At 44.2% G+C, this 23,405-nt stretch overlaps 1 protein-coding gene across 1 annotated transcript in view; it reads right to left on the bottom strand.

Annotated features, from left to right (window-relative positions):
* The window catches only part of GGA1 (golgi associated, gamma adaptin ear containing, ARF binding protein 1), a 50,964-nt gene that overhangs the window by 7,427 nt on the left and 20,132 nt on the right, over positions 1-23,405 (bottom strand). The window contains exons 4-12 of the mRNA XM_063426519.1: positions 17,997-18,095; positions 9,128-9,251; positions 8,914-9,014; positions 7,841-7,921; positions 5,196-5,333; positions 4,969-5,050; positions 3,856-3,963; positions 3,556-3,717; positions 2,479-2,540 (exon numbers count right to left, since the gene is read on the bottom strand). Of these exons, the coding sequence (XP_063282589.1) occupies positions 2,479-2,540; positions 3,556-3,717; positions 3,856-3,963; positions 4,969-5,050; positions 5,196-5,333; positions 7,841-7,921; positions 8,914-9,014; positions 9,128-9,251; positions 17,997-18,095 (957 nt within the window). The remainder of the gene's footprint in view (positions 1-2,478; positions 2,541-3,555; positions 3,718-3,855; positions 3,964-4,968; positions 5,051-5,195; positions 5,334-7,840; positions 7,922-8,913; positions 9,015-9,127; positions 9,252-17,996; positions 18,096-23,405) is intronic.

Raw genomic sequence — 23,405 nt, 5'->3', positions numbered from 1 at the left:
GAGAGCACTGTTAAAGTGAGATTTCTGTGGGAAAAGTAAGTCTTTTGGCTCGACTGGTGTGTGTATTTGTGTTTAGCAATGTAGTAATAAACACTACGTTGTAATAATAAATAAATCACTTTACCTATTGGTCATAAGGAAATAAAAAAGGGAAAGAAGAACTACATCATTGTATGAAAAAATAAATTAAAAAAATGATCAGTGCACTTCTCTTAACTGGGCTAAACATGTGTTACATAAAGATACAAGCCAAACGTAGTAGCTACAGTCAAGTCCCTGTGAAGTCTTGTGATTAAGTATCAGTTCCTCACACAAAAGGCAGCTTCTTACAGATTATGTACAGCATGACAAACTTGGCAAATAACAGATGGTACAATAAAAGTACATCATTATATAACAAAATACACTCCAACTTAAAGAAAAACAAACAATGGTGATAAATGCATTCACATCAATCTGTTCTTTAAATACCCCCATCCAAAAAGGAGTAACCCAAGTGAATACCAACTAGGGGGCTACATAAAGGTGCTACAGGCATTACATGTTTAGGGACCTTAGGTGCTTGATGACGTGTAAACTATTTTTACATTAACTTTTTGCAGAAAATATACTCCTCGTAAAGGGAATACTATTTATAGATGAATTGTACACGAGTAAAAAACGGAAATGAATCAAAAACCTGGTTTCCTGGAGTCACTGTCTCCTCAAACAAAACATATGACAAGCCACAAGCAAAAGCACTCACCAAACTCTATTGTGGACATTACAGGAAACCCTTCAAATTGATGTGCTTACATTTCCATAACAACTGTAATTAAACATAATAGGACTTAACTGGCCTCTAAAGTTTGGTTAGAGTTGTATGGGAAAGGTGAGCAACCAGGAGCAATTTTCACAGTCGCTGCTTGATGGCATTTGTTATTGTTGAACATAGCATCTTATTAACGAGTTTCCAAACCACAAGTACAGGTCAACACTTCTAGATGCACATTTAGGCAACACATTTGAATGTGGATTGGACAGTTAAGTCAAAACAGTCTAAGTGGGAAGGGTTGGAGGACTTTCTGAGATGCCACACTTTTTTTTAGGCCACAACGCCTGCAGAACTCAGTAAGAATATATAAACAATAATGTTCCTGACATAGTCAAAGTTCCCCGAGGGTACATTCTTAGACTCCTATTTCTCATATTTATTAATGATCTACCCATGGCTTGCAGCACCTCATAGGTAAGAATGTGTACAGCTAACAATCCACACTAGGAAACGAACATGGTAAAGCAGAATTTCTCAGAGACAGGAGATATTTCTAAAATCAAGCAGATCCTAATTCGTGATGCAGTTTGACACATCAAACAAAACAGTCTAAAAACAACAAAAATACCCATTTAAATAGTAACAATTATGATCTGGCCGCAGTTAACTCCTACAAATATCTTTGATTGTGGATAGACAATGACTTCGCAATGGCTCTTCATACTGACAATCATTGTAATATAGTGTAGTGTTGGTGATCTGTTAATAAACACAATTTGTTTATATCCTGCAGTCACGCATAGCGGGAGTGCTTTATATGGGTCTACATCAAAAATTATTTTCGATAAACTCAAGATTCTGTACAACTAATTTGGTTACATTTTCAAAGAAAAATAGAATATGACTGCAGATAAGAACCGTTTGGCTCATCTAGTCTGCCAAATTTTCTAAATACTTTCATTAGTCTTTTGCCTTATCTTAAGTCTAGGATAGCCTTATGCCTATCCCACGCATGCTTAAACTTCTCCTGCAGTGCTTACACTATTCACCAGAGTAATATGTTATGATAACTAAATGGCTGATAAATCAGAAGCATCCTTTACTATCCGAATTGGTCCACCATAACCTAGTTTCCTGTAAGCTCCTACACTACCCAAGAAACAGGCTTGGCCTGATTCTCCACTGTCCCTATCAAAATCACAATAAGGAAGTTGATCAAGCAGCTCTCTCACATGTCGGGTAACCTACCAGAAATCTATTCTACATGTCTGTAATTTTCAAAAATAACTCCCTCGCAGTTTGTCTCCAAGAACTTATAATGGATATCCATATTTTGTTTATGTTAACTGTGTAACCTTATATAACTGTGCACCTTGAATGCCCAAGGACATATAGGAGGAATCTCTGTATATTTTCCCTGGTAAAACCCTTAATGAATAAATAAATATGCAATAGGTGCTCAGGATCGACTTGATATACAGAAATGCAATCATTGGAAAAGGCTAGCTGCATGAATGTGAAACATTTAAGATATGCTCAAGTTTTTATTTTTATCAGTGTATGACCATAGGTTTCCTGTTTCAACTATATCCTGTCTTACTGATAAAGACAATTTTTTTATACAGACATGCCTACTTTCACAATTATTCATACATTTATTTATAGGAGTAAACCTATAGGGGTCCCTTTAAGGCAGCAACTAAACACTTGGCTAAGTACACTACCTGGAAACTATTCCATGCAGAGGATTCTGAAGGTTGTGCAAGAGGAACAGGGTCATTTAAACCTGTAAGAAAATAAAATCATGGAAGAACATAAACACATGTTTACATTATACATATAGGTAAATGTCCCAGCTTGCATACCTAGAGGGATTTAGTAAGTACCGGTAAAGATATTTACTTACTGAGTAAAATAAATTAAACATATAAGTTTACTTCATGCCCAATTGCCTCAAAGGCAGGTATGTCATTTTTGTTTTTTTATCTAAATGCCAACAGTAGTTATTCAATAAATGTACAATTGTCTCTTATTATCTAACTTTTTTGAAATGTAACTTTAAGGACACAAGTAATACAGCAGCAATTACCATCAAGGGCATAGTGCACCACTGATTTGAATTCACCCTCAAAGTGATAAAATCATATTAAATAATCCATCCTCACAGGAGATCTACTATTTCTTTTCCAAATTGTGTCAGAAAGTGGTTTTACTAGGATTATGGGCATCTCTTCGTTGCTGCAAAAACATAACATTTAAAGGATTATGTGATTTGAAGTGGTCATGGTGCCTGGAGTCTGTATATACAGAGTTTCACTCTGAAATGCAGCACATACCAAGTTTAACTCCTTTGCTGCCAGAGGTGTAACTCAGCCTCTGTAAGCATCATTGAGACATCATTAGCCAACTCAGAATACAAGTTCCAGGCTGGTTAATGTCAATTCTGTGCATATTGGGTGTCTGATGTCAGCCCACACAGCATGCTGGTGATATGCATCCAAAGAGGGAATTGACCCACCTTCCTCTACATCTCTCTCCATGCAGGGAAGGGTTACTAAAATCTTATTGTGGTTGCAATACCACCTACTAAGCAGGAAACAAAAATCCAAATTGTTTTTTTTTTGTTTTTTTTAAAGACATCCAGGGCAGAGTTTTTAATATCACCTCACTTGTATTTATTTTACTAGATCTTTTGTACACATTTTATCTAATCATTTTATCTTTTTAGATATAATGCAAGTTACATCAGCTGCAGAAAAAAACAAAGAAAAAAGAAGAAAAAAACAAAACACATTTCTCACCAAGGGACATAAGTTCATCATCTAGCAAGGATATGGATGCAGAGTTCTGTACAGGGGTACCGGATGAAAACTGCAAGGGCAAGGCTGGAACAGAGGGGTAAGAAGGGGCAGCTGCTGAAGCTATGTCCAGCCCTGAGAGGTCCAGCAGTGCAGAGGAGCTGGCTAAATGGAGAGAAGGAATAAGAAGACATTTATATTGCAACATACAATAGAGAGCTCAGGACATTGTAGATTGGCCACAACTCAGACTGAACTTGTAAAAAGGTTGTGCTTTAAAGGCTAATAGAATGTAGTTCTAACCTGGCATGCTACTTGATGCAGTTTCGCCATTGACAACTTCTCCTTTCACCACCTGCCTGTATGTGTTGATGACTTGTGTCAAACTATCGTTCGCCTGTAGTATTTCCGCTAGAGACAAAAACCATGATGTCGCAGTTTAATTAATTATTTTAAAAAATCAAGTGACTGAATTTGTACACTCCATTAGCATTTTGTGTTTTGACAAAAAATAAAAAAAAATAACTAAAGAAAAATGATAAAATCAAAGAATGTAACCATTGAAGTTAAATAAGAGGAGAATTTTAGGTGAAAATAGACAAGCTAGAATAATTGCATAGTTTAATTATTTTTTTTTATCACCCCAGTTTGCATATTTGTCTAAAATTTGCAACATCTCGTCAATTTTTAACAATATGCAGTTTCATTAATAACCATATTATGAATACTTTCATGGCTTTAGAACTCAAAGTAAAGCCATAGTGTAAGACTGACTATATATGTGTATAACATGTAATCAAGGGCCATGTTTATAGCACGGAAATAGTTAGAAAAGTCAGCATTCCTTGGAAATGACAGCCAACTAAGCTCCTCCCCAAGTCCTTTCTATAGGTTTTATGGAGGTCTTTATTAAAGGGACACTCAAGTCACCAGAACCACTACAGTTTAATCTAATGGTACTGGTGTCCCTGTCCCTGCAGGCTTTTCAATGTAAATACTGCCTTTTCAAAGAAAAGGCAATGTTTACATTGTTGCCTACTAACACCTCTAGATGCAGTCACTCAGACTGCCACTAGAAGGGCTTCCTATTTTAGTGCTGCACTGTGTGAAGTACCTGCATTCAGCAAGGAAACGCTGAACGCTCCCAATAGAGATGCATTGACTAAGTGCATCTCTATAAGGAGATGCTGATTGACGAAGTGTGGCATTTTGCCACATATGCGCAATAGCCTCGAAATGCTTCCCCATGGGAAAGCATTGGATTGGTTGAGATAATAAAGATTGATGATCTCAGCCATTGCGAGAGTTGCGCAGTAATGGAGAAAAGGTAAGGTTGCATGGACCTAAACTGCTATTTCAGAACTACAGTGTTAAGAATACATGTCTGCATTCCTACCGCTATAATGTTCATCTTACCCAAGGCTTCATCATTGTCTTCTGTGTCACTGGCCAAACGGAACAGTGTGGGCCTCATTTTTTCACAGCGCTGGTACAGTTCCTACAGTGGGGAGGGGGAACAACAAAACCCAGTAAAGCCTATAATAAGCAGTTTAGAGAGGCACATTATTATAAGAAAATTACCAGTAAAGCATAATTTTTGATCTGCCTTAACTAGCCATAAATAGCAATGTAAACAGTATTACCTTCATTAAGTCCTCATTCCCTTCCGATGTTTGCCCTGAATTGTACTGGCTCAACATGTCACTCAATAGCCTCACATTGTTATTCACTTCTTCAATGGCATTTACACGTTTTGAGATTTTCTCCATTCGTTTTTGGTCCTGTCAAAATCAAGTTGGGAGAAATAAGTAAAAACACGCATCAGGATATTAGAGCTGGTCATTTAAAGGGGAACAAGTGCAACTACAGAAAAAGAATTTAAAATAGATTTAAATACATTTTTGGTAATTAATGATAGCACAAAAAAACATACCACTAACCGGTCACTATACCGGCGTTTCACAATTGGTCTTCCATGGGAACACAAATAAGGTTCTGCCAAAATTTCGGGAAACAAAATTGCCACGGGCGGAAAGAGAACTCTCCCCTGCGCAGCACCCTCGAGTGCACAGCAATGATGCCGGAGGCAGAATCTGACGTCACTGCAGCTCCGGTATCATTAAGAGGCATGCGAGGGAGCGGAGCAGGAAGATCACTGCTCCCTCACACGCCAGACGCTCAGCAGCCCCACTGGACCCCAGGGAACGCATGCCCAGCTGCTCCAATGGATCCCAGGGACCGCACGCCCAGCCTAGCAGCCCCACTGAACCACAGGGACATAGAGAGTTCATGCCAGCACTCTCAAAAGGTTGGGTGGAGTAAAAGCTCAATTCACTGTCATTTAGGAGTTAAATCACTTTGTTTCTGTTTATGCAGCCCTAGCCACACCTCCCCTGGCTATGATTGAAGGGAGCCTGCATGAAAAGAAAAAACTGGTTTCACTTTGAAACACATGTAATTTACCTTAAATAATTGTATCTCAATCTCTAAATTGAACTTTAATCACATACAGGAGGCTCTTGCAGGGTCTAGCAAGCTATTAACATAGCAGGGGATAAGAAAATCAATTAAACAGAACTTGCAATAAAGAAAGCCTAAATAGGGCTCTCTTTACAGGAAGTGTTTATGGAAGGCTGTGCAAGTCACATGCAGGGAGGTGTGACTAGGGTTCATAAACAAAGGGATTTAACTCCTAAATGGCAGAGGATTGAGCAGTGAGGCTGCAGGGGCATGTTCTATACACCAAAACTGCTTCATTAAGCGAAAGTTGTTCAGGTGACTATAGTGTCCCTTTAATGACAACACTTTGTACTCTGTTTTAAGCAAATGTTCTACCCAAGAACAAGCATTTTCATCTAGACCGATTTCCTTGAGTTTGAACACTAATCTATTGTGTGGAACTGCATCAAATGCTTTGGCAAAATCCAAATAGATCACATCCACTGCAACACCCTGATCTATACTTCTACTTAGTCTCAGTTATCAATTGATACCAGAGTCTCCACAGTCCTAAGGGCTTTCAATGCCACTACTTGCAGGGCAGCATGGAAATTCCCAATGTAGTTAAGTGTTTAAACATTTTACAAAATACACTGCAATCGACTTCAGTCCTTGCACAGCCCAGGGATACATTGCTAATGAGGAAGAGAAATAAAAACATTGTTTCATTTCTCCTATTTCTGCATATGTACTTTATCTATGCTGACTAAAAAAACAAACTCCACCAACTTCGTAAGTGCAAACACAGGAATTAGCAATTCATTTGCACCTAATTTGTATGTTTCATTAAACCTTTTTCAAACTGACTTGACAGCCCACCTTTTGATCTTATTTAACCCTGAAAAAGTAATAACAGAAAATGTTCCTAATTTCTCTATACTAACTGCCAGGTGCAAAAGACAAGGCTTATACAGGGAGCTAAGATGGAGGCAGTCACTTGCAGGATAAAAAGGTGTTGATTCCTACATTTAAATATTTACACTTCTCACAAATACATGTGTTTTATATTATAATAATATTTATTGAGGATATAATATAAAAAAATCCTGGGAAATTACATTTGTTTTAAAGGAACACAAACATGTATTCCTGACCCTATAAGGCTAAACCCACCCTTACCCCACTTAAAAGCATGAAAAACTTATTTCCTTATTTCCAGCGCTGTGCGGGTCCGCCGGCACTGGCCCTGCCCCCTTGGTGACATCAGAATTGCATAGGGAAAGCATTGGATTGGCTAAAATTGTCAAGGGGCAGGACCGTTTTGGCCAATCAGCACCTCCTCATAGATATGCACTCAATGAATGAGGAAAATTCAGCATCTCCATGCAGAGCGTGAGGCACTGAGCCAGGAAGCACCTCCTAAAACTTAAGCTCTTCTAAAACTTAACCTAACTGGCACTTAATATTTTTGTATCAATGAGCTACACACCATCCCCATATATTTAAAATTTCTTGCATGCCAGGGCTTGACAAAGCAATTATGATACAATTCTTAATGGGACACTATCGTCACCAGAACCACTACAGATTAATGTAGTTGCTCTTGTGGCTATTGACTGTAGCAAAGGCCAGCTAGCTACAATGCACCTTGAGCCGGCCTCCTCCATGCTCCCCAGGGCGGGCGGCCAGCTACAATGCAACCTGAGCCAACTGCCCCCATACTTTCTAGGGCGGCCGGCCACCCGCCAACAATGCTGCCTAAGCCGGCTGCAAGGTTAAACAACTTGCTTCTGTAAACAGTTTTTCAGATGGTTAAGGTACAAATTTTAATTTGGGAATACCGTATTACCTCCTGGACCATCTCTTTAATCAGCTTATTAGCAGCCCTTAAATCTTCTGGATGGGAACTCTTCAGGAGTCGAGCTAACATCTGGATAAGGGAAGAAGTAAAGTTATAGTACAGTATGTCAACTGAAAATACATAAAGTACCAAGTGTGAGAATGGAAAATTAAGAAACTAAAAGATCAAAACTTTAGGAGGCAGATCAGCGGCAGAGCCAGCACACTGGAATAACAGTAAGATTTTACTATATTTAGGGGGGCAGGGCAATATGTTTCTGACTCTATACATCTGTGATGTTTAACCCCTTAAGGACACATGCCATGTGTGACATGTCATGATTTCCTTTTATTCCAGAAGTTTGGTCCTTAAGGGGTTAAAGAAACATTATAAACTTTACTGCCCAGACTTCATTTATCTCTTAAAATATAAAAGAAGAGTATTTACAACTAATATTTAATATTTATTTGGGGATGTACAGAGGATAAGACATATTTCCCTTTTTTCTTTTTACAATGCCCCTCACTGAAAGACCTTTTACTGTGAGAATCACTGTACATCATGTCCCATAACATTGATTAGTTTATTTTTTAATAAAATCAACCTGTTTGTATAGATTGTTACCCCCTATTTAGATGCAGCCTCCTGTGCTTCAAAATGTACAGTTTCTGAGAGTAAAGATGAAGACAAGTAAGAGTGCAGATAGAAGTTTTACATGCACGAAGAGAAAACTGAAAGACAAGTTATTTAATGACTTCAGAAAGGACATGAGATCTCAAATAAAATGCAGATTTGCCATTGACGCAAAAAAAGAATGCAGAACCAGAAAATGCAAACATCAGGGAAAGGTCAAAAAGAAACATGTAAAAAGAAACAAAAAAAAAAAAAAAAAACCACCAAACAAAAACAACATTTTGGTAGATAAATTGTATAAGAGTATATTTAGAGTATAGAATATTTAATCCCCTCTTCCTCAAGGAAATTGGATTGATGAGCTCATAAATTGTCACATGAGAAAAAAAATGTAAACATGTATAAAATCAAGTCAAGAAACATAAGGAGCACGCACTTAAACACATTACCTTAGACTTATCTTCATCATCAAATATAGCATTTTTTGGTCGTGGAGGGGGAGGTGGGATCATGGCTTCAGGGGGTAACTTTGGATCCTCTTTCAATATACCTGCAAAAAAAAAAAGCCGTTATTTAGTCTGGGTGATTGTGATACATTTCTTATATAAGTTCATACCGGCAGTCGCACAAGTTTGTCTTCATTCACACGTCCCACTAACTCACCTTGCTTTTTTAGCATCTGGTAGGCCTCTGAGATTTTAACCTCATTTGGAAGTCCTAAAGTCCAACTATACAAAAGCTCCAAAATCTTTAGCTTCACTTTCTCTGGAGATCGAGAGCCTAGATACTATAGAGAAAGTACATTTAATGAAACTGGTTTCTTTTTTTTAAATTCTTTATTTTATTCGTGCATGGATGAACAGTTAGGTCTGTCACGTCACAATAGAAATGCGAGACCGTATATCGACAATTGGTAACATGGTAAAATAAGTACTGTGCACAATTTTTAAATTAAGAATAAAAGTAACATGCAGTTTGAAACTAGATATAATAGTGGCTATAGGTGCCTAGATGTTAACAAGGCTTTGCTTAGCGTGTAGTTTGACACTGAGTGGTTAAATATATATAGGTGGCGTGTTAGATCGTTGGTAATGACTTAAGTAGGCTAATGCATGTGGGTTAGTACTTTTAGCTTAGCAATGGTACGATCAGGTCCATGTTCTGTGTGTGCTTATAGTAAGTTAGTGAGGCTCAGATCGGATCCGAGCATATGAAATTATGTAGATTGTCAGTAGGTGTCGGAGCATACCACTTGGCCCTGTTCCTGTATGTGTGCCACCTTAATCAGGCTTGTGAGGTTTACGTGCAATCGCGGCAGGTATAAAGTTATATGATTAATACTAATGGGGGGCAACTGGTAGCATGTTTTATGTGACTGGATCGCTGCAATGTTTGTCAATTATATATTAGCATCAAAATACTCATGTTTATAAGATAATAGTAAAACTGAAACCACATTGTTATCTAAGTATCTTTAATAAACTGAAAAAATGAAATGTAAGTGTGTCGCCTGGGTAGCGTCTCGAACTGGCTGAAAATTGCCCTCTCGGTCTATGCCCGTGGTAATCCGGCTGGTCGAGGGCTTGTGCAGTAAGGTTCCGGTCGATTGATATAAGTAAGCTTTTCATGCTGTGTTTTTTGGTGTGGTGAGGGCTGAAAACATTGTTAGACAGCGTCCCGCATTTGAGAGTTACTCTATCCCCACTTTCACCCAGGTAGACCCGTTGCAGGACCACAGTCCAGGTAATTTAACGGGTCAAGCAAAACGTTCCTCCTTGTAATTGTTTTATTCACCTATATGCATTCCTCTATTTTTCCCCTCTGATTTGTGACTGACCTCTGACCCCTCCCATTTCTTATTGATATGTTTGTTTTTATTTGAATATCCATCTCTTCATCTCTGTACCTAGATACATTTCCCCCTCCCTTACCTTTATTGCAAGCTCTATGACCCTCACATCTCTTTATCCAACAGCCTGATTCCCCAACTTTGCAAGCCCATTCCTTCAGTGAGCAAGCCTGATGCCCACCCTCCCCACACCCCATGCTCATTTATAGATTGTCTGTCACACCTACATTTTAGTTAGGTTAAAAAAAAAACTGCCTCTTTTTAGTAGACTCCTGCACTTTTTTAACCCATAAAACACATTTTTCCTACCTTCACCTGCTCTTGACATTCCAATTATCTCCAATTTTCATTTTTCACAGTTTAGCAATGATCTGCTTTCTCCTCCTCTTTATTTCCTCAGTCTTCCTCAGTATAAAAATCTCTCCTTACACCCACTTCACTCATCCCCCCCATCCACATTTACATATGCCCTTCTCTGCTACACTCCCCCCTTCTCTCATCTCATGCCTTACACTAATTTTTCTACTCTCTCACGCCAACCCACAATCGATCTCATCCTAGACCCCATGCATACAAAACCCATTCACACCTCCTGTCACTTTCTCTCCTCCTACTTCTAGCAGCTGGTGATGTCTCTCCCAATCCAGGGCCCTTCACCTTCTCTACACACACTAAGACAACCAGAAACCCCACAAACCTCATCACAATACCCTGCCCTTTACCCTCACTTACCAAAATTCATTGTGCACTCTGAAATGCCCGCTCCATCTGCAGTAATTTAAAATCAACAACCATACACGACTTTTTCATCTCAAACTCACTCACACTGCTTACACTTACAGAGACCTGGCTGTCCCTCTCTGATAGCGCTACTCCTGCCTCTTTATGTTTTGGTGGGCTACAATTCTCTCACACTCCCAGACTCAACTGTAAAGGAGGCGGCGTAGGCATCCTTCTCTCCCCTCAATGTACCTTTCAACCAATCAGAACTCCCCCTGCTCTAACCTTTTCTTCTTTTCAAGTTCACACTGTCCGCCTATTTAAACCCACTCCTTTAAGAATTGCCATCATCTACCCCCCCCCCCCCCCCGGTTATCCTAGACTATTCATTGAGCACTTTTCTTCCTGGATCCCCCACTTCCTCTCATCCCTTATACTTGGGGATTTCAATATTCCAATCAATAACCCCAATTGCACTGATGCCTCTCGTCTGCTCTCTGCAACCTCCTCCTTTGGCCTTACGCATGCAATTAAGCAACCCATACAGCAGGAAACACTCTTGATCTTGCCTTCACCTACCTCTGTACTGCCTCGAATCTCGTCAATATTCCTTTTCCTCTATCTGACCACCATCTGCTGACTTTTGGCATACCGAAGACCCAATTGACACCACCATCTGAACATCACTCTCACAGAAACCTCCAATGTCTTGACCTAGAGCATTTCTCCACTAATCTCCAAACTCTCCTTTTACCTATCTCAAACCTCACCTGTCCTAGTTCTGCAACCTCCTTCTACAATTCCACCCTCTCCGCTCAACTAGACATCATGGCACCTTTTACATTTAAACGCCGCAGGCCCCCCCAACAACAACCCTAGCACACCAAGCTCACTTGATACCTCCAAAAATGCTCCAGAACTGCTGAACGCTGTTGGAGAAAGTCTCACTGTGCATCTGACTTTCTCCACTATAAATTTATGCTGAGCTCATACAGCTTTGCTCTTTCCTCTGCAAAAGTGAATTACTTCAATACCCTCATAACCACACTCTCCCGCGAACCCAAACGACACTTTCACACATTTAACTCTTCTTCGCCCTGCTGTTCCTCCTCCACCTACTAACTTGACCGCCTCAGACTTTGCAACTCACTTCACTGACAAGATCTCTACAATCAGAGAAGAGATCTCTCATCTTTCTCCCCCCCCTTGCAATACTTCCCCTAACTTCACTCCCTCTGCTGTTCTATGTTCATTCGCACCCGCTACATTGGAAGAGGTTTCTGCTCTGCTTCAGTCCTCCCGCCCCACCACCTGCTCCCTAGATCAAATTCCCTCACATCTCATCCGTACTCTGTCTTCTTCTCTTTCTCCACCTCTAACTAAAATTCTCAATCTCTCTCTCTCTCCTCTGGTATATTTCCATCGCCCTTCAAACATGCAACTGTAACCCCAATTCTAAAGAAGCCCAATCTTGACCCTAACTCCCCATCCAACTATCGTCCTATCTCGCTACTGCTTTTTGCATCCAGGATCCTTGAAAGAATTGTGTATGCGAGATTGACAGACTTCCTCGAGTCCAACTCTCTGCCTGACCTGCTTCAGTCTGGTTTCCGCGCTAAGCACTCTGTGGAAATGGCACTGACCAAAGTATCCAATGATCTACTCGCTGCAAAATCTCGTGGTCACTACTCTATCCTAATTCTCCTTGACCTGTCTGCGGCTTTTGACACTGTTGATCATCAACAGCTTCTTCTTATCCTCAGCAATATCGGTCTACAAGATATTGCTCTCTCCTGGTGCTCCTCCTACCTCTCCCAGCGCTCCTTCAGTGTTTCTTTCTCTGGTTCGGCTTCTTCTCCCCAACTCATCTCTGTTGGTGTCCCCCAAGGTTCAGTCCTTGGTCCCCTACTGTTCTCTATCTATACTGCCTCCCTTGGTAAACTCATTAGCTCCTTTGGCTTCCAATATCATTTCTATGCAGATGACACGCAAATCTACCTGTCCTCTCCTGATCTCTCCCCGTCCCTCTTGACTAGTGTCTCTGACTGCCTCTCTGCTGTTTCTAACTGGATGGCTGCCCACTTCCTTAAACTAAACTTGACCAAAACTGAAATTCTGGTCTTTCCTCCCTCAAGTGTTACTCCTGTGTCTGTCTCCCTCCAAGTCAATGGCGCTACCATCAGCTCCACCTCGCAGGCTCGCTGCCTAGGTGTTCTCTTTGACTCCGACCTCTCCTTCAAGCCTCATGTTCAATCTATCGCCAAATCCTGTCATTTCCATCTCAAAAACATTGCGCGCATCTGCCCCTACTTAACGCCAGATGCGACTAAGGTGTTGGTCCATTCCACTGTCCTTTCTCGCCTTGACTACTGTAATCCGCTTCTCAGTGGTCTTACGTGCTCCCAACTTGCGCCATTACAGTCCATAATGAATGCGGCAGCAAGGCTCATCTTCCTGTCCGCACCTCCCATGCCTCACCCTTCTGTCAGTCCATACAAAATATAGAGCTCAATTTAAAATTCTGGTTCTTGCTTTCAAATCTCTACATAATGCTGCTCCCACCTATCTATCCTCCCTTATCCACAAGTATGTCCCGTCTAGGCCCTTACGATCTGCTGAAGACTTACGTCTATCTTATGTCCGTACTCCCACCTCTGATGCTCGCCTTCAAGATTTCTCGAGGGCTGCACCGATCCTGTGGAACTCACTTCCCTCCTCCGTTAGATGCTCACCAGTCTCCACTCCTTCAAAAACATCGTTAAAACCCCACTTCTTCATAAAAGCGTATCAATTAAACTGTTAATAGCTCCCAACTGATTCCTCTTCTGCAACTGTCACTAGTCTAATACTATCCTTACCTTTTGTGTCATTTTACCCCACTCCCTCTAGCATGTAAGCTAATTAAGCTGGGCCCTCAACCCCTCTGTTCCGGTGTGTCCAACTTGTCTGGTTACAACTACATGTCTGTTCGTCCACCCATTGTAAAGCGCTGCAGAATTTGACAGCGCTCTATAAAAATAATAATAATAATAATAATAATAATATACTTTGGTTACCGTCTGTACCCTTTATGATTGACCTCTTGTAGAGGTGCATTGGTAAAGAGTATTAAAACTCCTAACAACTTTTAAGCAAGGTGTGATGAGAGTTATTTTATAAAATGTAACTGTTGGGTTAAAGTATAGTATACCTCCTCCGGCTAAAGTATAGTTTACCTCCTCCGGCTAAAGTATAGTTTACCTCCTCCGGCTGACAAGGCCTCTCTGTATCGTTTTGTTTGCTCATCAAGTGGTGAGTGCCACGTAGGGGTCGGGTGTGTGACCTGTCGGCACAAATGGGATGTGTCTCACTGGGTCCCACGAGTGAGGGGAGGCGTTGTACTCTTCAGTCCTGTCTGTGTGAGGGAGTCTGGTGGCAGGCCCAGTGCCTGTAATAATGGTATTGCTTTTTTCAATTCCCTGATCTGGTGAGAGTCTGATCCCTGCTGTATGGTGAGTGTATGGGTCGTCTGCCATCAGTATTTGAGGTCTCTTTGGCGGAGGAGCGTAGTAAGAGGCTGGAGGTAACGCCGCCAAGCTAGGGTGCTTCTCGAGAGATCATTGAAGAAGTTCAATGTCATCCCTTCATATTGGAGCAGTGTCTTCCCCCTCAAGGCAGCCTGAGCGGTTGCTTTATCTGTTCTGGTTTGGAAGGTGAGTGTAATATCTCGTGTGGCCTCAGTTGGCACCCTTGGGGATCCTGAATATATTGGCGGGGATAATCTTGGTGGCCCACGTGGGTGGTAGTAGGATGCAGTACGTCTTTGTAGTGATTTGGGGGCACCTAGCCTGGGTTTTTCTCCTTTCATCTCCCCTGCCAGCCCATGCAGAGCCAGCCTTGCTGTAAGCCCTCTCGGGTGCTGAGGAGATCAAATATCTCCCTCACCAGCCCACTGGCACTTAGTTCCAGCAGAGGGAGGGAAGGGCCTGGGAGGCTCTGTGTTCCTCTTGCGAGCAGGCTGGTCGGAGTGTTGCCGCGCATTACCATGACAAGAGAGAGTCAGCCTGCAGCCGGAGGAGCTGTAGGCTATTGTGAACATGCAAACACTGGACCACCAGGGCTTGCAGCATTATGTCCCCACTCCCTGGTAAAAGGTAAGAAGGAGGGAGGAGCAGACATTAAGATTAGAGTTGAGCGCACCCGAACTGTAAAGTTCGGGTTCGTACCGATCATTAAGATTTTTTGACCCCGAACCCAGACATTTCAGTAACAGTTCGGGTTCGGTGTTCGGCGATTAAATGGTGCACTTTGAAAAGCTGCAGGGCAGCCAATCAACAAGCGTTTGACTCGTGTGCCCTTAGAAGCAATCACAGCCATGCCTACTAATGGCATAGCTGTGATTGGCCAGTGCAGCATGTGACCCAGCCTCTATATGCTAGTAGGGGCATGTCTATTAAACAGTAAGCAGTCCTCCCCCCTGAGCGGCGGGTGGGGGCCCTAAATACCAATAAGTGGGTGTTCCTATTGTCTTCCCCCCTGGCCCCCACCCCTGAGCGGAGGGTGGGAGCCCTAAATAAGAATGGGGGGGAACCTAATGTTCTCCCCCCTGAGCGGTGGGTGGGGGCCCTAAATTAGAATAAGGGGGGGACACACCTAATGTCCTGTCCCCACCCCTGAGCGGTGGGTGGGGGCCCTAAATACCCACCCTAAATAAAAATGTAACCCCCCCACATCCAGGTGACTCGGGGTCCCCAAACCCCTAGTCACCCCCCCTCCTCCCCCCACAAAAAAAAAAAAAATAAAATAAATGAAACCCTACCTACGCCCCTCACCCTAAAAATAATGAGGGGGGAACCTTTAACTAAGTACCTGTAAAAAAAAAAAATAAACTTATCATTTGATGTTTTCTTTGTTCTAAAATCTTCTTCTTTCAGCCCCCAAAAAGGCCAAATAAAAATCCATAAATAATGATGCACCAAAAAAATAAATAAATAATCCATCTTCACCCATGGAGGGCTCAGCGCAGACTGAGCTCTGCAGGGCGGGTGAAAGCTTATAAAGTCTTGCCCCGCCCTGAAATTAGGCACAGAGCACTCTGATTGGTGGGTTTAAGCCATCCAATCAGAGTGCTCTGACAGATAAATAAAGAGACTGACAGGAAAGTCTCTACATTTACCTGTCACAGCACTCTGATTGGTTAGCTTGAAATCCACCAGAGTGCTCAGTGTCATTTTACACAGCGTGGGAAAGTTCTTTGGAATTTGTCCACGCTGTGTAATTTGACTCATAACTCTCTGATTGGTGGATTAAGTAACCAGAGTGTTATGAGTCAAATTACACAGCGTGGGAAAATTCCAAAGAACTTTCCCACGCTGTGTAAAATGACACAGAACACTCTGATTGGTGGATTTCAAGCTAACCAATCAGAGTGCTGTGACAGGTAAATGTAGAGACTTACCTGTCAGTCTCTTTATTTACTTGTCAGAGCACTCTGATTGGATGGCTTAAACCCACCAACCAGAGTGCTCTGAGCCTAATTTCAGGGCGGGGCAAGGCTTTATAAGCCTTGCACCGCCCTGCAGAGCTCAGTCTGCGCGGAGCCCTCGAGGGGTGAAGATGGATTATTTTTTTGCACTTTTTAAAAAAAAAAATGTAATTTTTTTTTTTAAGTGCGCCGGTTATTATGGATTTTTATTTGGCCTTTTTGGGGGCTGAAAAAAAGAAGATTTTAGAATGGTAAGTTTTATTTTATTTTTACAGGTACTTAGTTAAAGGTCCCCCCTCATTACTTTTAGGGTGAGGGGGGTAGGTAGGGGTTAATTTTTGGGGGGGAGGGGGATGAGTAGGGGTTTGGGGACCCCTAGTCACCTGGGGGGGGGGGGTTTACATTTTTATTTAGGGTCCCCACCCAGTGCTCAGGGTGGAGGCAATAGGTCCCCCCCCCCCCCTTATTGGTATTTAGGGCCCCCACCCGCCGCTCATGGGTGGGGGCCAGGGGGAGGACAATAGATCCCCCCATATTTTACTTTAGGGCCCCCACCCGCTGTTCAGGTGTGGGAACTTTTTTTTTTAAACAGTGAGCAGTCATAGGCTGCTCACTGTTCAATAGACATGCCCCTATTCGCGGTATAGCTTGTAGGGGCATAATTTACTAATACTAAGTAATCTTTACTTAGTATTAGTAAATTTTGCTGAAAGACCAATTCAGGTCTTTCAGCCTTTTAGTAGACAGCTCTCCAATACCGTGGGAATTAGGGAGTTATCTACTTATTCATTCCTGTCATTACATTAACTAGCCAAGTAACTTTCATTTTATATGAATGTGTGTTACTTTATTGTTATAAGTGTTGCAAACGCTTACAGCTGAATCCTGGCTATGTTTGTATACTTTTTATTTACAATTGTATACAGTGTAACCTTCTTCTTCCACTGGGTAAGTACATTAGTATTTAGGCAATACATTTTACTTCCTTTTGCAGCCCTCTAGCCCTTTCCAGGACTTTTTTAGAGCCATTTTGGTGCCCAAAAGTTCGGGTCCCCATTGACTTCAATGGGGTTCGGGGTCAAGTTCGAGTCCCGAACTCGAACTTTTTGCCGAAGTTCCGCCAAACCCGAACATCCAGGTGTCCGCTCAACTCTAATTAAGATAGATTTTCACATCTCACCCACCTACACACAGCATAGACCCAATGCACCCTTAAAACACATTGCCCCCCTTACATAAACAGCATCGTTCTCACACACAGCACAGCACCTCATAAACACACACAGAAAAAAAAAAAAAAGGAAGTTTTACCATCAACAAAGATACAAAAGTGGGCTGTAGATAATAAAAGGTTGACTACTCCTGGTTTACAGCATCGGCTGGATGACACGGATGTTAACCTATAGAAGAGCAACAGGTTCAACTGGTACTTTTACCAATATCTTGATGGGAAAAATGTATTGAAAAAACAAACAAAAAAAAAACAAAAACAAACTTACCTTTGGGGATACTACTTTTATCAGCTCATTAAGGAACCGGAATTTTCCAACCTCGCTGTGAAAACGTTTGCCGCAGTTTTTCATACATGCTTCCAGGACCTGTTACAGCATAGTATATGAACTATTATAATAAATGTTAAGAAAAAAAGATCTATAAAATAGCAGTGAAATCACAACATTTTATTGTGTGCCTTCCCCAACCCCCAATTTCTACAAGTGCAGATTTGTTTAGGATGTATTTAAATTTTTTTCAAAAAATAATTCCAATACATTTACAAATGCAAAAAAAGATTAGGTTTTATAACCTCTATTCAATTGAAAAATCAGCATGTTTATAAATTTGCTGCTGAAATACTTTCTCCTCTATGAATCAGAGCACACCTGCTAACACTTCTCAATGAGCTTTAACACAGCTCATCGAGAAGAATGAATTAAACGCCATGCTATGCCACACAGAATTCTCAATGGAGGTAAATTTGCCAACACAAACTTTGCGAGAGAGGGGAGTGCTTGCAATAGCTGCAGACACTAGATCTTTATGGTTTTATTTCTCAAAAGTGAAGTGGTCCTTTAAGTGCGTGGGTGCACAAATGCTGCCAACTAAAAAGAAAACTTTGAAAAGAAAAATAATTATTCCGCTGTTTCCTGTCGGCAATTACAAATACCCAGCATTAAACAAACAAATTCTGCAATGTCACCATGGTTACAATTTTTTTATTTTCTTTGTGTAGTTAATAAATGCATACAGATATACATTTATACACAATTAACATATACAGAGGTCTAGCACTAAAATTTCAAAACAAATCACAAAACACACAGTAGACAAAGTAGGGAAGTAGATGGAAGCATCCATGAGCCAACAATATAATAGGGAAAAGCATGGCCACACCATGAAGAAAAAGCACACCAATACAGCTTTAATGCACTTGTTAGATTTTTTTTTTTCGCATGGTCAAATCCCCCCCCCCCCCCTCAATTTAAATATAAAAACAATCAATTTTTTTTTTTTATGTATTTAGCACTAAGCAGTTTTTGTGTGTTTAAATGTATGCATGTTTTTGTATGGAGTATATGTGAGTGAATGTAGCGGTGTGTTTATATGTAGTGTTGGCGTTTGAATGCAAGCATGCATTTGTGTGGTATTTGAATGCAGTGGTATGGTTATATATAATGGTGGGGTTTGTATGTAGTGTTGACGTTGAAATGCATTAGTGTATTTGTGTGTAGTGTTGGAGAGATTTTTAGATGTCTGCACATATACACATACACGGACATACACACATGCAGATACATATACACACACACAAACACAGTCACACACAGATACACATGCAGACATCGTGGCGACTCTAGGAACAATATATGTGGGGGGGCACATAAGATACCACAGTCAAAACAGGAGGGGGAGCAGTAAAACTTCTCACTAGGGGATGGGGTAATTTGCTGGCATTGGCTGTCTGATGCCAGCATGCTGTGTTCTGCATGCTGGCATCTGACTACACATTTGCATATAATTCACATTAGCCACCCAGATTTCTTGTTGTGGGCTGGCTGACACCTCTCAATTTCAATCTTTGTTTAGCAGATAACTCCTGTTTTTGCTATCCTTTGTGGGATTGCCATATTTAAGGACACCAAATAAGGAGATATCTGCTAAACAGCACCCTCATTTGGTATCTTTAAATATGGAAATCTCACATACGGGCACCAATTCAGGGAATTATCTATTAAACAGCTAAAGGATTAAAAAAAAATCGCCCTCTTCTTATTTTCAGTTGTTTAGTAGATAAATCCCTTATTTGTTATCCTTATGTGGGATTGCAATATTTAAGGACAGGAAATAAGGGAGCTATCTACTAAACACATATGCAGAGATACACACAATCACACACATAATCACAGATATACACAAACACAATCACTGACCCACACACATACAATCACAGACACACAATCGCATACACACACACACAAACATCACATACATGCACACATTTAATAATTACGAGGTCCACCCAGCCTTCCTACCTTGCTCTAGAAGGGCTGGAGTGGATGCTCAGTCGCTGGTGGTCAGTGGTTGCTGCTGGGATCTCTGTGCTCTTTCTGCACAGGTCCATCGCACGCCCTGTAATGATGCCGAGGCCACGATGACATCATATCCTGGCTGCCGGCTCACTGCAGGGTGAAGACTGTCAGACACAGTCAGATGCACACAGTCCCTCACACACAGTTACAGGCAGACAGTCAAACACGCAGGCAATCACAAAGGCAGACAGTCACACATACACACACAGATTCACAGTCACACAGGGGCGGACTGACCGGTCGGGCACTTCGGACATGGTCCGAGGGCCTGGCCGGGAGGGGGGCCCGCCCGCCCCTTTAAATGCTGCAGCCGCCTGAGCGCTCTCTTAAGAGCCTCAGGCGGCTGCAGCTTCTCACCTTCCCTCCCCTGTAACGCTCCCGGTCCGCAGTGCCCGGCCGTAGTGATAGGAAGGTGCACACTGAGTGTGCACCTTCCTGTCAGTCCGGCCGGGTACAGGAAACAGAAACTCATGTACCGCGCGGAACAGGAGTTTCTGTTTCCTGTACCCGGCCGGACTGACAGGAAGGTGCACACTCAGTGTGCACCTTCCTATCACTACGGCCGGGCACCGCGGACCGGCGAGCAGCTCGGCCACGCTACAGGGGAGCCCACAGGCCAGCCAGCCAGCCAGCCCACAGGCCGGCCAGCCAGCCAGCCAGCCAGCCCACAGGCCGGCCAGCCAGCCAGCCAGCCAGCCCACAGGCCGGCCAGCCAGCCAGCCAGCCAGCCCACAGGCCGGCCAGCCAGCCAGCCAGCCAGCCAGCCAGCCCACAGGCCGGCCAGCCAGCCAGCCAGCCCACAGGCCGGCCAGCCAGCCAGCCAGCCAGCCAGCCCACAGGCCGGCCAGCCAGCCAGCCAGCCAGCCAGCCCACAGGCCGGCCAGCCAGCCAGCCAGCCAGCCCACAGGCCGGCCAGCCAGCCAGCCAGCCAGCCCACAGGCCGGCCAGCCAGCCAGCCAGCCAGCCCACAGGCCGGCCAGCCAGCCAGCCAGCCAGCCAGCCCACAGGCCGGCCAGCCAGCCAGCCAGCCAGCCCACAGGCCGGCCAGCCAGCCAGCCAGCCAGCCCACAGGCCGGCCAGCCAGCCAGCCCACAGGCCGGCCAGCCAGCCAGCCAGCCAGCCCACAGGCCGGCCAGCCAGCCAGCCAGCCAGCCCACAGGCCGGCCAGCCAGCCAGCCAGCCCACAGGCCGGCCAGCCAGCCAGCCCACAGGCCGGCCAGCCAGCCAGCCAGCCAGCCCACAGGCCACCAGTTAGGCTTACAGCCAGCAAGCCCACAGCCTGCCAGCCGCAGCCAGCAAGCCCACAGCCTGCCAGCCGCAGCCAGCAAGCCCACAGCCTGCCAGCCGCAGCCAGCAAGCCAACAGCCTGCCAGCCGCAGCCAGCAAGCCAACAGCCTGCCAGCCGCAGCCAGCAAGCCAACAGCCTGCCAGCCGCAGCCAGCAAGCCAACAGCCTGCCAGCCGCAGCCAGGAAGCCAACAGCCTGCCAGCCGCAGCCAGGAAGCCAACAGCCTGCCAGCCGCAGCCAGCAAGCCAACAGCCTGCCAGCCGCAGCCAGCAAGCCAACAGCCTGCCAGCCGCAGCCAGCAAGCCAACAGCCTGCCAGCCGCAGCCAGCAAGCCAACAGCCTGCCAGCCGCAGCCAGCAAGCCAACAGCCTGCCAGCCGCAGCCAGCAAGCCAACAGCCTGCCAGCCGCAGCCAGCAAGCCAACAGCCTGCCAGCCGCAGCCAGCAAGCCAACAGCCTGCCAGCCGCAGCCAGCAAGCCAACAGCCTGCCAGCCGCAGCCAGCAAGCCAACAGCCTGCCAGCCGCAGCCAGCAAGCCAACAGCCTGCCAGCCGCAGCCAGCAAGCCAACAGCCTGCCAGCCGCAGCCAGCAAGCCAACAGCCTGCCAGCCGCAGCCAGCAAGCCAACAGCCTGCCAGCCGCAGCCAGCAAGCCAACAGCCTGCCAGCCGCAGCCAGCAAGCCAACAGCCTGCCAGCCGCAGCCAGCAAGCCCACAGCCTGCCAGCCGCAGCCAGTAAGCCCACAGCCTTCCAGCAAGCCCACAGACTGCCAGCCAGCAACAGTAATTAAGGTAAGAGGAGCCAACTTGGCCTAGGTATCAGCGAGCTATGTTGTGTTGCTATATTGTGAATAGGAACCAGAGTGTTGGAGAGACCCCCCTCCAGGCCCCATTAGACTCCATTGTAGTCTCTAATGGGACCTGGAGGAAATTCTTTCTAACACACTCTCTAAAGGACACTGAGATAGCGTCTGCTAGAATGCTCCCCCCCTCCATGGCCCATTAGCCCTCAATTGTAGTCTCTACTGGGGCCTGGAGGCGACTGTTTCCAGCAGGGACACTGAGATGGCCTCTGTTAGAAAGACCCCCTTCCAAGCCTATTAGACTCCATTGTAGTCTCTAATAGGGCCTGGAGGGGATTCTTTCTAACACACTCTCTAAAGGACACTGAGATAGCCTCTGCTAGAAAGACCCCCCCTCCATGGCCCATTAGCCCTCAATTGTAGTCTCTACTGGGGCCTTGAAGGGATTATTGCACTTTTGTTCCTTGTGTCTAAAGATTGTGTAGGGTGTGGCTGGAGGCGGTGCATGGAGGCGGGGCATGGGTGGCGCTTGCTGCGGAGTATGGGTGGGGCCTGTAAGGGGGCCCTTGATTTATTTTGCCCGGGGCCCTGAGGGTTCTCAGTCCGCCCCTGCAGTCACACACACACACCCACAGGCAGACAGTCACACATACACACAACACAGTCACAGACAGTCACTCACACACCCACAATCACAGGCAGACAGTCACTCACACACACACACACACACACACAGCAACAGACAGTCACACACACAGAGTCACAGGCAGTCACACATACACACACACAATCAGAAGCAGACAGTCACACACAATCATACAGTCACAGACAGTCAATCTCACACACACAATCACAGGCAGTCTCATACACAGTGACAGACAGTCACTCAAACCCTCAATCACAGGCAGACATTCACACAGTCACACAGACAATCGCAGGCAGTCACACACACACACACACACACAGAGTCAAAGACAGTCACAATCACAGTTATACACACACACACACACACACAGTCAAAAACAATCACACACACAGTCAAAAACAATCACACACACAGTCAAAGACAGTCACAATCACAGTTGCACACAGCACTCACTCTCTCACTTACAGTAAGCTTGGGCTGGAGGAGGAGTGGATTCAGTCCCTCCTGTGCTGTAGTTGGGGAAGCTGTGTGCAGCAGTATGAGGCTGCATTTAGCTCCGCCCCCACGTCCGTTCTGGCTCTGCCTCC

This window comes from Pelobates fuscus, chromosome 7 (genome assembly GCF_036172605.1).
Source record: "Pelobates fuscus isolate aPelFus1 chromosome 7, aPelFus1.pri, whole genome shotgun sequence".
Classification (NCBI taxonomy): Eukaryota; Metazoa; Chordata; class Amphibia; order Anura; family Pelobatidae; genus Pelobates; species Pelobates fuscus.
This window is presented reverse-complemented; position numbering and strand designations above follow the sequence as displayed.